At 39.3% G+C, this 15629-nt stretch overlaps 2 protein-coding genes across 2 annotated transcripts; both read left to right on the top strand.

Moving 5' to 3' along the window:
* Nucleotides 1-693: 693 nt before the first annotated feature.
* On the top strand, nt 694-4231 carry LOC116210638 (ethylene-responsive transcription factor ERF113-like). The gene is made up of 2 exons (XM_031544590.1): nt 694-1083; nt 3498-4231. Exons 1-2 carry the CDS (start codon nt 939-941, stop codon nt 4031-4033), a joined length of 681 nt encoding a protein of 226 aa, XP_031400450.1. The 5' UTR covers nt 694-938; the 3' UTR covers nt 4034-4231.
* Nucleotides 4232-11441: 7210 nt separating this feature from the next.
* On the top strand, nt 11442-14980 carry LOC116210861 (glycine--tRNA ligase, mitochondrial 1-like). The gene is made up of 9 exons (XM_031544965.1): nt 11442-11992; nt 12087-12469; nt 12580-12697; nt 12869-13063; nt 13156-13380; nt 13569-13628; nt 13780-13860; nt 13960-14362; nt 14507-14980. Exons 1-9 carry the CDS (start codon nt 11510-11512, stop codon nt 14740-14742), a joined length of 2184 nt encoding a protein of 727 aa, XP_031400825.1. The 5' UTR covers nt 11442-11509; the 3' UTR covers nt 14743-14980.
* The last annotated feature ends 649 nt before the right edge of the window (nt 14981-15629 follow it).

The raw sequence follows: 15629 nt of genomic DNA, 5'->3' as shown, positions 1-15629 counted from the left end.
TAGATTTTCCTATATGATCCTGCACTTAATAAAAATCGTACGAGTTTATAATATTGAATACAAGGTTAATATAAAGAGTAGTGATTTTTTTTCAGTGTATGAAGATCACAAGAGAAAGAGTGATGATCTTATGGGTCTCCCTGGTAATCGAAAAATATAATAATCTTATTAATTTTTTTTACCGTTTTAAAATGAGTTTTAATTTTTTTCTTCATGTTAGAACTATTAAGATTATTTTATTTAGTGCATTAGCATTGTCTAATTTATCTCAATAAAAAAATAATTATCATTACATTAATTTATAAATTTGTTATAAATATACTTAGAAAATAACGTGACTCGAGAAATCTCAAAATATAAGGATCAAATGTCAAGTCTGGAACCCTTCTTTCCTTTGCTACAAATTCATTAGGGAAAAAAAAAAGAGCAAGTCTACCCAATCAGTTATATGTGTGTGTATATATATATAGCGTATATAATATAACACACCAATTTTCTAAGGAAAAAAATTAAATGGGGCATATAGCGTAGTGACACATGCTCTTACTTGGTAATTAAGATGTTTCATGCACGCATGTTTGATACTCGTAATGAGACTGTCATACTGATTTATTAGCTGTTAGGTTTTTTATTTCATTATATTCACCCTAAGAGCCCCTCTTGTAATCGGAAAAAGAAAAAAAAGAAGTGCACACCTTTTATGCCCTAGAAAACAAACCCTACGCAGATACACAGAAGCGCATTCATGAGGGTTTAGAAGACCAGCTAGCTAGCTAATTGATCAATAAGCATCAAGAATTCAAAAGGTGGATCATCGGAAGCATGGAAAGAGGCCACTTCCTTCGGAAGCATCGGTGGAGAAGAAGACCGACGACCAAGAAAACGAGTTCGCCCCTTATGGCTACTCATCTTCTTGGTCGGAAACCGATGCTTCAGCTATGGTAGCGGTTCTTGCTCAAGTCATGGGAAGCAGTCCCCATGATCAAAGGCCGGTGACTATGATTGATTCAACCCGGATGGCAGTTCCAAGAGTAGCTCACATCGAGAGGGAGACTGCCTCGTCTCATCTCATTCCAGATCAAGGTATGGGCTGATCGATATGTATAAACATCTAAACGACATCTTAGGTGTTATATATATCAGATGAAAATTGCCAGAACTACCGCTTACATCGAACTTTTTTTCCCTAGTCGATCTGGCATCAAGCTTTAATCTCCTTTTAAGGGGGTCCTTTAACTTAATATCTAAATTAGAAGCCCGGACATACAAGTATCTGATTTCAGATCGAAATATATATGTATATATACAAATATCTTGCTCAAAACCCTTCTTTTTCGTGATGTCTATTCCTTTTCCTTGCGACATGGTTGACACTTTGCTATGCAACTCCAAGTCATATATCCGAGGAACTCAGAGCGTTCGGGAACCTGTCCCTACTGCTCGCTAATGGCGGTTTATAATATTATGATCTCGGTATAGCTAGATTGTAAAACCTCAAGAAGTAATTACTTGCCGATCCTTGGAACTCAATTTCTTCTCTTTTAGTTCATCGGATTTTCCCCGTCCTCTGTACTCTATTAAAATAAAATGATATTTCCCCGTTTCTGGTTTTATATCTGTGGTGCAATTCAACCACATCAGTGTAATAGAGAGCAACTATATTATATCGAATCGGCCCATTCCACACATTTTTCAAATTTGTTTTATGATTAATACATCACGCGATATATGCAATGAAAGTATAAAATATTTTCTTAGGATGGGCAACCTGATAAGATTGAAACATTTAATTGTATAGATTGAATATGGGTATATCCTTCAATGCATATCCAAAAGTTCAGAATCCTATATATATATAGCGAAATACATATATAATATATCTTTTATTTAGTTCATTGCATTTCCAAAAGTTTACGTGAAGAACTCTCTCTTCACACCCTTAAGATATATATGCTTGAATTAATCAAGCCAGCCCTTTGAATTCAGTATAAAATTATTTAATTGCCATCTCTTTAGTAAGGCATCAAACAAATGGAACTATGTCGACCACGCGTCTCAGCCATATCGATGCATGGAACACCAGACAAAAATGTGTATATATTAAGGCCGGTCCCAGGATTTCACTTGAGGGGCCCAAACTCTTTGGGCAAGGCATAAATGATAATACTTTCGATTTAGATGCGTGAACACAAGGATTTTCATAGAAAATTGAACTATAATATATAAATTTCCTTATAATGTGAAAATTTTGGGAGGCTATCAGTCTATCCTATATATATATATATATATATATATCTTTGTCGCATGTTTTTCACATTTATATTGTCGGCAATGAGAACGCATTCCTAGGGATTGCTCTACAATGATGGCATTTGGAAATATTCAGGCCACCTACACAGTAAACGAATTTTTTTTTTAAATAGGTACCTTTACATATATGATTATGCGTTAGTCGCTTGAGCTTATAAACAAAACCAATCAATTATTATAACATATGAAAGATGCGGAATGATGTTGCACAAAGTAATTAAGTCAAATTATAAATTCCCTAACTTCACGTTAATTGACCTTTCAAATTCAGTTAAATAATGAGTCTTTACCATATTTTATTTGTGTTGTATTCAAGAAATTCTAGATATATATCGATAGTATTTGCATCAATTAAGATATAATTATTTACCCTTTTTAATAAATAAAAACTTCATCTCAATAATTCACAAGAACTCATTATTTCAAATTCCTTGCACTAAATATCAGATAAATCGATGAAACATAAAATCATTTTATACGTACATATTCTTTATTTGTTTCAGTTTTTCCTGTATTTTTTTTTTGGTGAAAATTTTTCCTATACTTTACTCCCTACATGATATCTTCATATTACATGTTGATTTGCTCTATACATGTCTGTGGGAGTCGCATCACATATATATATATACACACATATATATATATATATTTGCTAAGATAATTTTCACTCCTTACATCTTTCACATATAATTTATAGTACTGTGATATCTACTTGGTACATATATGTTTTCCACTTATTTTTATTCGAGTCATATGGGTTGATTATTTATATTTAGTTGTAAAAAAAATGTTCAATAAAATATTACTGCACAATACACGGGTTTCAACTAGTTTCGATTTAATTGGCATGGCGTTCCTCCTTATGAGATCTCATGTTTGAATCCACAACCAAATCAGAGCATGAATCTTTAACTTGCTGGGGAGCGACGGACTTTATTAGAAATGACACAAGTATATATTGATATCTTGTATTATATTGAGAGATTGTATCTAACCGTAAGTGATTCTGCTCTAGTTTAATTACTAGAAGTTTTGAATTCGTATTCTATTAAAAAGCCGCGAGAAATAATTCTCATGTGCTTGGATCGACTTAGAGAGGAAATTATTATAATCATGCAAAAGAAAGTTATGGATATTTCGAGATTTTAGATGGTATAAGAACATTAATTATATTTCATGCATTTCAGAGAGCACCATGAGGAGAAGACATTACAGGGGAGTGAGGCAAAGACCTTGGGGGAAATGGGCAGCGGAAATTCGTGACCCGAATAAGGCCGCTCGGGTTTGGCTTGGGACCTTCGAGACGGCTGAGGAAGCAGCCATGGCCTATGATAGAGCTGCTCTCAGGTTTAAAGGCGCCAAGGCTAAGATGAATTTCCCCGAACGAGTTCAAGGGCTTGGCTATTACGATACTCCCAAGGTCGTGATGAGCTCCTCCCAAGCAAATAATCCTCCCATTTCCATGCCATCACAGGAAGTTCATTTCCCAGACTTGACTCAGTACGCACAACTTTTGTCGAGCAATAACACTGACATCCCTCTCCTCATTAATTCGAATATCAGCTTCATAAGTCAAGGAACAACTCTTGGTATGCATACTTCTTCGCCTTCTTCTTCTTCTTCATCCTCAACCCCATCTTCTTCCACAACTTCGACTCAGCAGCAGGGGTCGTCGAGTTCAGGTTTTCGAGGTAAGGGTAAGAGCTTGGATCCTGGTTATTAAGGCAGAGCTATGAAGCGAAAGGTTTTATTAGAACTTGTATGGGATATACTTAAATATGCATGCAATTCTGCCGAAAATAAAAAAGCATGCAATTGATTAAAGTCTAATTTTTGTTTTGGAATTCTTTTTTATTGTAGGACAGTTTATTTCGACATTTCCTTTTTTGGTTTCTTTTGCCATACTACCACAAAAAAAATTCCATGGCATAATTCTATTCATGTGAAAATGAAAATTCTATAATTCTGGAGAACCTGTTTGACCCCTCAAGAACGATCAGACAGGTTTCTCATTGTTTTTTTTTTTCAGTTATAAGGGAGGTTCATTGACCTTATATAAGAAAATAAATCTTTATAGTCAATAAAGGAACACGGGTAATTTCACAATGAGAATTGAACCTAAAATCTGTTGGTTGACAAGTGATGGCGTGTATCATTGCGCGGCGTGTACCCTTGCGTAGCGCTAACACCCTCTTTCGCGGCTTCCCATTCTTTATGTGAAGTCCTTTTGGAGTTCAATGGAGCCATGCACAGTCCATTATTTTCGATAATTAAGATCGCGAGACATTGAGAAAGAAGATATATTGTAATTGCATATGCTTTCACTTGTCAATCAAGAGATTGTAAATTCGATTTTCAATGTGGAACTATTCATACATGCTCTTTTATTAATTATTAGAATTTTTATTTGGAGACATATGATGAAATTCGAACGATAATGCCAGAACCAGAAAAAAGGAGGGGAGGGGAGGGGGAATTAGCACCGCCCCTGTGAAAAATAATGAAGAGACTGGTTCTTAGATACGCCCACCTTGCCAAAATCATTTTCGGCTTTCCCACCAAGAAAAAGGGCTTCAATCAAAAGTAAAGCATGCGAAAGGGGAAGAAATTAGCTCAATGGTACATGGCCAAATAAAATAGTGGCAGCAGGGCCACCGGTCGAGGGACCAAACCAACTATCTAAAATAGAAGAATTGCATGCCATACCTCGGATGCGATCACAACAGGTAAGGGTCCATTTGGTTTCAGAGTTTGATTTTAGAATTATGATTTTGATTTTAACTCTACCAATTACACAACAAAAACACACGTTTCCCGAGTCAAATTTAAAATACCATCTCATTTGTCATTTTCCACAATCAAAATCAAAGTTACTTTAACTCTGAAACCAAACGCACTCTAAATTATCGTAACTACGATATGTTCAACACTAAAAACCTAAACGCTATTATGTTATGTATGCATTTGAGTGCATTATAGCTCGGATTTCGCCTATTACATATATTATTGTCAAAGTTTCCGGCCATATTTGGTTGTGCAATTTGAAATCAATCGGGTGGTGGATATGGAGCTGGATTGCTGCGGTGGGTTGATGACTTGCGGGCCGGATTCACATATTGCTGCTATTGTTTGTCGGTGTATGTTCTAATCACCGTAATTAAAGTTTTGCTTTATATTTATGGTTTTTTTTTCTGAATCTGAATGTTTACATTTGAATTTTGACTTCCCGCTCCTACCACATCTCTAGTTCTCTACCTATGTCATCATTCATGACGAAAGGATATTCGGTCCTACATAGAAGCGCTCAAAATTGTCCGAAAAACCGAATATCCAAAATTGTGGTTTTGTTATGCTGAAATTTTTCTTAAAATTTTTGGATTTGGTGATGTTGCGATTTTTCTTAAAATTTATGAATGTGGTGGGGAAAATTGCATCTATGGAACAAAAAGTTTTGATAAGTCTCACAATTGGTATAATTTTTTTTTCTCACCAACAATACAAAAAGTTTGAAAAATATAACAATTTACTATATTCCGTCAATTTAGGCTTAACACCGTCAGCTTTCTTAAATTCTACCGGGCTTATATGGGCTTGGACTCAACTTTTAACTTAAAAGTTCGAGCTGATAAGTTGTGAGATCTAATCCCATATAAACCACTCTATTTTCTTTTATACTTCCGATGTGGGATTAACTTTTCCCAATTGACTTTTATCTTCTCAGCACCCGCCCTCACGTGGCACGTGTGGTCTTTCTTATGATTTACCTACACGAGTCACGTGAACCTTAACCGCCCGCCCTCAACAACTTACCTCGAGCCGGTCTCTCATCTCTTCCGGATTCGGGCCTTAACTACCTCGAGGTGGGCTTCTTCTTCCACACTCGAGTGAGGGGGGTCAATGACTACGAGCCGGGCTTCTACTTCCGGACTCGGAATTCACTAGCGTGGTGTGGGCTCTTGTGCGTACGCGGCCCATGATTATTACCATGGGCTCTGATACCATCTTAAATTCTACAAGGCTTACATGGGCTTGAACTCAACTTTCAACTTAAAAGCTCGAGCTGATAAGTTGTGAAATCCAATCCCATATAAACCACTCTATTTTGTTTTATACTTTCGATGTAGGATTAACTTTTCCCAATTGATTTTTATATTCTCAGCAAGCTTCTGCCTACGACGCAAATGATGTGTCTCACCACTTCCGACGTCACGCAAAAAAAAAATCATTTTGTGAATTTTTAATTAAAAATAAAAAATCAAATAAAAAAAACTCTCCTCTCTCCCGTCAGACTCTCTCTTCTCTCTCTTTCTCTCCCTCTCCATCCTAATAAAAAAAAGTATTTAACCCAAAAAGGAGGAATTCAATTAAAATAAATCAAATAAAAATCCAATTTTTAAAAATCTCTCATTTCCCTCTCTCCTCTCTCTCTCACATCTCTCTCCTCTTTCTTTTTTTCTGATGAATTCAAATAATATATTAAATAAAATTTAAAAAAGTAAACACTATTCATCTTCTTTGTTTAAAGAAGATGAACAGTATACGATCCCCCATGGCTCCTGAGCCACCTAGGGTCTCTACGAACGCAGTCCCCCAGAGCCTGGGCTTGTTGATCCCAGGGCTCACGACCCCTCGGGTTGGGTTCTCGACCCTAGCGCGAGCCCACCCGTGGGTCTCATGAGCCCTAGGTGGCTCAGTGAGTCCGCATCAAAAAAGGAAAAGGAAAAGCTGGTAATTGGTCTTTTATGGTCGGTTGGCAGACCATTAATGGGATTTGAAGTTGGAATTTTCATTGGCAAATAATCTAGTGGGGCTTTCTCGATTTGAAGTCGAAATTTTCATTGTTCATCTATGTAATGATTGTAGCAGGAGATTGGATTGTGAATCTATGATGTGTTTTTTTCAAGATTTCTTTTTTGACTTATTTATTCAACAGCGTGACAGAGATGAGAGAGCGAGACAGAGAGAGAGAGAGAGGAAGAGAGAGATGAGAGAGAGAGTCGGCATAACAGAGAGAGACGAGAGGGGGGAAAGAGCAGAGAGAATATGGAGACGTGTGACAGAGAAAAGAGAGAGAGAAAGAGAGAGAAGAAATAGAGGGGAGAGAAAAGAGAAAGGAGAAAAAATGGATTTTGTTTTATTTATTTTTTAATTAAAAATTTACATAATGATTTTTTATTATTTATTTGTGCCATGTTGGAAAGCGGTGAGACATATCATTCGCCATGTAGGCAGAAGCTGACGGTGTTAAGCCTAAATTGAAGGAATATAATTAATAGTTACGTTTTTCGAACTTTTTACACTATTGGTGAAGAAAAAAAAACTTTTTGTACCAATCCTTAGGCCTGGTAATTCGTGTCGTGTCGTGTCGTGTTTATATGTATCTTGTCTAAATAGATGTGTATTATCGAAGTCATAACTTGTATATAACACGATTATTAAACAAGTTAGGTTCTGAAAATACGAACACGACCTGTTTATATCATTGTCAACTCAGACACGACATGTTAAACATGTTTATTGAAACGTGTCATAATAGGTACATGTATCCATACATAGCACGATTATTACACGAGTTAGATTTTAAACACGACCTGTTTATCCGTGTTAATCCAGTTACTTAGACATGACATAAACCTGCGTAAACATACCTAGTGTCTTCCTCAGTTAACCCAACTTAAGTCCCACCAAACCATGTTATAACCATTGATAGCCAAGTCAGAACCAACTTAGGTCTCACCAAACCATGTTATAACCATTGATAGCCAAGTCAGAACAATGGTCCAAGATGAAATTAAAAGACAAGCTAAATACACATTCTCCTAGGAAAGAGTAGACCGATATGCCTTTTATCCAATAATGGGTCGAGCACTCCAAGATTCCCCCCCCGGACCTATCGACGATAGCCTGTAAAGGAGAGAGTAGCTTATGTAACTGTAAGCTACCTTTTATTACAACGGCATGGACATGTAGATCATGCATTTGATAACTTTGGAAAAACAAGCTCATTGTTAATAACAATTAATGCAAATATTAAGCAAGCTCATGAATATTTTTCCAAGCCATCTTAACGCAGTTAATAACAATCCGTAACTTAAACTCGAGATTAAACTATCAAGATCGAGCTAAAACCTTCTAACAAAGAGGCATCATATGATTCAGCCTTCAAGCCCAACCTCGAATCGTCCAAACCAATCTAAATCACACCCGAATTGCACCAAGAACCATCTGATCAATCGACTCAGCACTCAAGCATGATTTTCAATCGTCAAAGCCAAGCAAAACATCTCTAAAACAATAGGGACGACATCCCGTAACAGTCCAGGAGTGAACAGTCTAGATCATGAGTAAGAAATGTCACCAAGTCTTCTCTTTCGAGGAAGGCTTTGTTGCTGGTCAGATGAAGAGCAGGGAGCTACAGCGGCCGCGACATCTCGCAAAGGAAGCGCTCGAAAAGGGAAAAGGGCAAGCTGGAGGCCGTCAGGCTTCCAATTACCTACATGATAGAGATGCAAGCAGACATAACTGAAATGGGCAGAATCGGACTTAGGGTTAGAGTTTGCTACGTAGGAAACTACAAATCAAATTAGGGTTAGGACTTTGCAAATTAGACTCCAATAGGACAATCTATAATCAAGAAAGACTTGAGAGACTCACCAATTAGCTAGTTGAGACTTCGTGGAGAGCTAGCGGAGCGAGACAAGGGTAGGAGTCGAACTCGAGCTCGACAAGTTATTAGTTTCAGCCTTTAGTTCATAGGGTCCCCGGGGGGGAGAGAGGGGGCCGCACGACCTTCGGAGTTGACGACTTTTCCGATTGGGGCTGCATCAGTGTTGCACAAAGAGATTTAATCGGGTTAAGGCTTAGTTGACAATCGAGAACTCAATTTGACTTCAATTGATTGAGAGTAGAGAAAGAGATTCACCGCGGGATCACGACGTCGCGTCGGGGTGGGATCACCGTGGCACTTGAAGTGGTCGAGGGCTCAAGGTCATCTCTTCGTCTCGTTTGCTCTGAGTGTAAGTCGTGTCTGAGAGCAATTCTCTCTGTCAGTGTCAAGAAAGAAAGAAAAAACTAAGGAGGCAGCTACGAAAGGCGAAGTAGAGAACAAATTAGCTATTAGGGTTAGTAAGGTCATTTTTGTAATTTTAGTTATAAATGGATTAACGGGTTACAGATTATAACAACACGATTAAACACGTCTAAATAAAAATGTTATATCGTGTATAATCAGGTTATACCGGTTCAACTCTGTAAGATACGCTTATTAATCGTGTCTAAACGGACTAGACCCCATTTAGCTCAAATATAAAAAAAAAAATGTCTAATCCGAACCCCTTTAACACCGTGTCGTATCTATGTCATATCAAGAATTACCAGCTCTACCAATCGTGAGACTTTTCAAAACTTTCTGTACCTCTGGAGTAATTTTCTTGAATGTGGTGAACATACGTTATAAATTTGAACTTTTTTTATATTTTACTAAAAGCCTTATGGACCATTGAGCCCCCAATCCAACTTACTCCATATTTTAAGTCAATGACAAGATTAAGGAAAAAATTAATCAATGCGACACTTCAAATTCAATGCCTCTCAACTCATGTTGATGGATTATTATTATGTATGATTGAAGGATTATCGAACTTTTCTAAAGGGTAAGCGGTATTCAGTTAACCGAATTGAAAAAAATTCAAATTTGTGATTTAGTTTTATTTTTGACAGAATATTCTTGGATATGAATATGGTTTTTAATTTTCAAAAAATCGAACTTGTAGTTTGCTTTTGATTTAAGCCAAAAATACACCAAACCGAACCCAAGCACCCCTAGTCTTATAACACTGTTCCATTCACTATTTATCGGCAGATCATTGGTTTTTACTCGACTAATTTTGCAAAAAGTTGATATGTTCGTCGAAACTCAAATTCGTCGGCGGCCTGCTACAATGAGTTGTTGAGCCAGATATTTTGGAGTCAGGTGGAAATGGTACCTGAGTTTGGGCCAACGTGGGCCGATGGACTTTTTCTATGCTGGACCACTAGGCCCATAGAATGGAATATTAATGCTGGAAATATGTGAATCTGGTGCTGTCAAATCGTTTTGTTTTATGAAAACATTCAATCCGTCAAAAGATCTGTTTATCAACAATTTGCTCCCTCGATGAATTTTTCCAACAATTTAGTCATCAAAAGATTAGTTGGCTAACAATATGGTCCTCAAAAAATTAATTTTATCAATAATTTGGTTCCTCAATGAATTTTGCTGACAATTTGGTCATCGAAAGATTAATCTTATCAAAACGATGTCATATCGGAGTTTGGGAATTAAAAGAATAATTTTTCAATAATTAAGGAGTGTCATATCAGCTTCCAGGTCAAATTATTGTCACGGCGTCGACAATCAATTAACGTATGAACTAAATTATTTGCCAGAACGGTCTTTCAAAGACCAAATTGTTGGCCAATTGATCTTTCAATGACCAAATTGTCGGCCAACTAATCTTTTGAGGACAAATCGTTGGCAAAATTCATTGATGAACAAAATTGTTGGTAAAATTAATATTTGGAGGATCAAATTATTGACAAACTGATCTTTCAAGAATCAAATGGAATTTTTTTTTCTTTTGTTTTGCAAAACAACCCATTAATGTAGGCGGATGGGATTAGTAGCCCCACCAACCAACCAAACCAAACTAAACCGCTTCAATCGAGGCCATGAACGGTCAAAAACCGTCGCTACAATATCTGTGAATTCAGTTAGAGCTGATATGCCACTGCGCTGGGCATTCGGTACAAGCGTTGAGTACCTTATTAAGCATGACGAGCCATTCGATGGATTGGATAAAAAGAGGAAAAATTACGAGGATTGACGAGTCCGTTTCTGACCCCCATGTTAATCATCACGAGCTTGGCTCATATCATGCGCGTCCAACCAGCCTAGGCGTACCTCTGTCGATACCTTTTCGGTCCGCAATTGTCTAAAAGTTGTGACTTAGCATTGACCCAATCCTACTCCTTTTTTTTTTTTTTTTTTTTTTGTCGTAATCCGAGGTAAGGATGGGGTTGAGTGTGTATCCAAACAACTCCCCAAAAAAAAAAAAAAACATTCCTCCACTTCTACCCTCTTAAAACCCTAGTAGATATTTTCCCTTTCCCTTTCCTTTATTTTTTTTTTCTTTGGAGCCAAGCCGGGGGTGACTGTCGCATGCGATCAGTGGTCGCCAGATTCTCCTCCTCATCACCTTCCATTGGCCGACATTCGTCCATTCCTCGCCTCCTCTCTCGCTTCCTCTCTCTGCATCGTTTAGCTCCAATGGCAGCACCCTCCGAGGAGTCCCTCCGCAAGGCTCTGGCCGACAAGCAGGCTGCCGTCGACTCCCGAGGCAACGCCGTCCGCGCTCTCAAGGCCGCCAAGGCGTCCAAGCCTGAGATCGACGCCGCCATCGAGGCCCTCAACAGCCTCAAGCTCGAGAAGTCCTCGATCGAGCAGCAGCTCCAAGCTATCGTTCGCGGCGGCGACGGCAGCTCCCTCTCCAGGGAGGAATTCCGTCAGGCCGTTGTCAACACTCTCGAGAGGCGGCTCTTCTATATTCCTTCCTTCAAGATTTACCGCGGTGTGGCCGGGCTCTACGATTACGGCCCGCCCGGCTGCGCCGTCAAGGCCAATGTCCTCAGCTTCTGGCGTCAGGTTAGGATCGAATTGGGAAAAAAAAACAATCCTTTATTTGCTTGATCGATGATGCAAATCAGTGGAATTGAAGAATTACTATTTTTGCTCGCAGCATTTTGTTCTGGAGGAGAATATGCTTGAGGTTGATTGCCCGTGCGTGACGCCGGAGATCGTCCTCAAGGCATCCGGTCACGTAGACAAGTTCACTGACCTCATGGTGAAGGATGAGAAGACCGGGACCTGCTATCGGGCTGACCACTTGCTCAAGGACTTCTGCAACGAGAAGCTTCAAAAGGACCTGACCCTCAGTGCGGAAAAGGCTGCAGAGTTCAAGCATGTGCTCGCCACCCTGGACGATCTCTCCGCCGACGAGCTTGGCGCTAAGATTAAGGAGTACGGTATCGTGGCTCCGGACACGAAGAATCCTCTCTCCGATCCATATCCCTTCAATTTGATGTTCCAGACATCAATCGGCCCTTCTGGCTTGCTCCGTGGGTAAGTGGCTTGGCACCTTGTTATGTCAAAGTACTATTGAAATGTGTTATGGGGCCATTGGTTTACTATGTTCTTCCTCATTATTGCCCAGCCATTCTTGATTTCTGCAGGTTTATGCGCCCCGAAACTGCTCAGGGCATATTTGTGAATTTCAAGGATTTGTATTATTACAATGGCAATAGGCTCCCTTTTGCAGCAGCCCAGATTGGTCAGGCTTTCAGGAATGAGGTTAGTTTACAACTCTCAGATTCTCCTAATACGTTTCTTTTAAAATAATGAGCTTGAGAAAAGCTTGTTCTGTTGTAGTAATTTTACTTTCAAGAGTCAACGATCTTGCAGTTTTACTGTTGAAATTCGATCAGATGAGTAATGAAATAATAGTGCTTCCTCTATGTATAGATTTCTCCACGTCAAGGTCTTTTGAGAGTCCGGGAGTTCACACTGGCTGAGATTGAGCATTTTGTTGATCCGGAAGACAAATCGCACCCCAAATTCCAGGAAGTTGCTGATTTGGAGTTTCTGATGTTCCCTAGGGAGCAACAAATGTCTGGCCAATCTGCCACAAAAATGTGCCTGGGTGAAGCAGTTTCGAAGGTTCATTCAAGTTGTGTTGTGAAATTTATCTGTTTTTTTTATTTTATTTTTTCATCCATGTCTGTGTGTGAGGCTGTGAACCTCATTCTCAGGGCACCGTTAACAATGAAACTCTTGGCTATTTCATTGGGAGAGTATACCTCTTCTTAACCCACCTTGGTATAGACAAAGAACGTTTACGGTTCAGGCAGCATCTTGCAAATGAAATGGCCCACTATGCTGCGGATTGTTGGGATGCTGAGATTGAATGCTCGTATGGTTGGATCGAGTGTGTCGGCATTGCAGATAGATCTGCATATGATCTGCGTGCTCACACGGTAAGAACCTGTGACTGACTGCCTTTTTTTTTTTGTGGGAAATGATTGGTTTATGATAGAAAATGATAGATTGGGCTCGTTGTTAACAGTGGCGGATCTGTATATTACTCGCAGGGGTCTTTGTGTGAGTTAGGTAGTAAATTGCCAAGAATTGTGCTTGACACAGTAGTTTTTTTCTTGTTGCGCAGGAGAAAAGTGGTGTTGCTCTTGTTGCTGCCGAAAAATTCACACAACCAAGAGAAGTAGAGGTAACACTTCACTCTTGTCATTCTATGTATTGTCTCTGTCTTATCATTTACAAAGCTATGATGTCTTGGTTCCATTGGTGAGAATCATACCAATTCCTGCATGATATTTCCTAAATTCTGTTACGACTTGACAGTCAAATAATGAATGCAGAAACTGGTTATAACTCCAAACAAAAAGGAGCTTGGCCAAGCTTTTAGTAGAAGTCAAAAGAATGTAGTTGAAGCACTGGAGGTAAATAGAAAACCTCTTAGCTCTATCTTGTCCTCGAGAGCAAAATAATATCAGCAATGCAACAGCTCTCAATTTGTTGCGCAATTTCTTTGGTACTAGGCAATGACCGAAGAAGAAGCTATGAAGATGAAAGCTGCTTTAGAATCTAAAGGAGCGGATGAATTCCTTGTATGCACCCTCGGGGAAACAGTAACTATCAAGGCTAGCATGGTCAAGATCTCTAAAGAGAAGAAGAAGGAACACCAGCGAGTTTTCACACCATCAGTAATTGAGCCTTCTTTTGGTATTGGGCGCATAATATATTGCCTTTATGAGCATTCTTTTTACAGAAGAGGCAAGAATAAGGAAGAGCAATTAAATGTCTTCCGCTTCCCTCCGCTCGTGGCCCCGATCAAATGCACAGTCTTCCCATTGATCCAAAAGCCGGAGTATGAAGCAGTAGCTCAACGTATCAGCAAGTTGCTGACTGCTGCTGGAGTTTCACACATAATTGACATGAGCGGTAATTTTCGAGACAAATGTCTTGCTCTGAGTTTTATACACCTAAATATATGTCGTCTACTTTTCCATCATGTGTACACTTTGTGGAACTGTAGTACTTGGCACTTTTTTCATTTAGCCCCCCGGCTGCATTTGATTTCTACAGGTAATACAATCGGGAAAAGATACGCGAGAACAGATGAGCTAGGTGTTCCCTTTGCGATAACTGCCGATTCGGAATCAGATGTGACAATCCGAGAGAGGGACAGCAAGGACCAGGTCCGAATCAGCGTCGATGAGGTGGCATTGGTTGTGAAGGGCCTAACTGATGGGCAAAGGACATGGGCAGACATCTGGGCGGCTTACCCCCATCATTCCTCTGCCTCTGCTGATGATGAGTAAGCGGGTAGACACAAAAGAGAGATTCTTACCTTAATTTATGTATTAAGTCTCTTATGCTATACAACGTTAGACCAACCATTTGGTGTAGTTTTCGTACATTACACACCCGAGTTTTTTTCTGTGACCTTTTTCCTTTCTTCCTCGATGATAATGCATGATGGAATAGAAGAAAGAAACTGCAATCTTCTCTTTTCCAGTTCCGTAGGATTGGGTTGGTGGCCGATGTGTTTTTCCTCTATGTTTGTGAAATGTTTCTGCTCCGAGTAACATTGGGATTCTGTGCTGCTGTTCGATTCGGATTAAGGTGGGCTAAATAGTAAGGTAAAGTAATGAGAGCAAGAACGATGAAATTAGACAATTTCTCCAGGCGAAAAGTTCTGATGAGATTCTCTTTGTAGTCATTGCTGGATGTGAGCAATCTTTCGGGGCCATCCCTGCCTGTTGCCTTGTCTATTTCCAGTGTCATTTGCAGGTTCGCTAGAAGAATACCCATTGATATATGAAGCTCGATACATGAGGAGCCTTGCGATGAGACAATGCTCATGGCTGATTGAAACAAAATCGATCCGAAACCATTAACTTTTTACCTCGGGAAAGGAGAATGATTTACAGACAGAATTTCTATCATAAGGATCTACTCCCGCCCCCAAAGTTATTGCGATGCATGACCTCAATACGAGCAAACGAACACGTATCCCGAATTAGCTCACGACGATCTGCCCGGGGTCCTCTCAACTTACAGATGTGGAAGAGAACAAACAAGCTACTGAAGTAAAAGACGTCCAAGTCAGTCGTTGCAAAACAAGAGAACGGCGAAGGATGAGAAAAGGAAAGTAGGAGGTGGGCCTGAAATATTCTCGGTCCAATTGACTGAGATGCTTAGGGCC

The sequence above is a fragment of the Punica granatum genome, chromosome 6, assembly GCF_007655135.1.
Source record: "Punica granatum isolate Tunisia-2019 chromosome 6, ASM765513v2, whole genome shotgun sequence".
NCBI classification, from domain to species: Eukaryota; Viridiplantae; Streptophyta; class Magnoliopsida; order Myrtales; family Lythraceae; genus Punica; species Punica granatum.
This window is presented reverse-complemented; position numbering and strand designations above follow the sequence as displayed.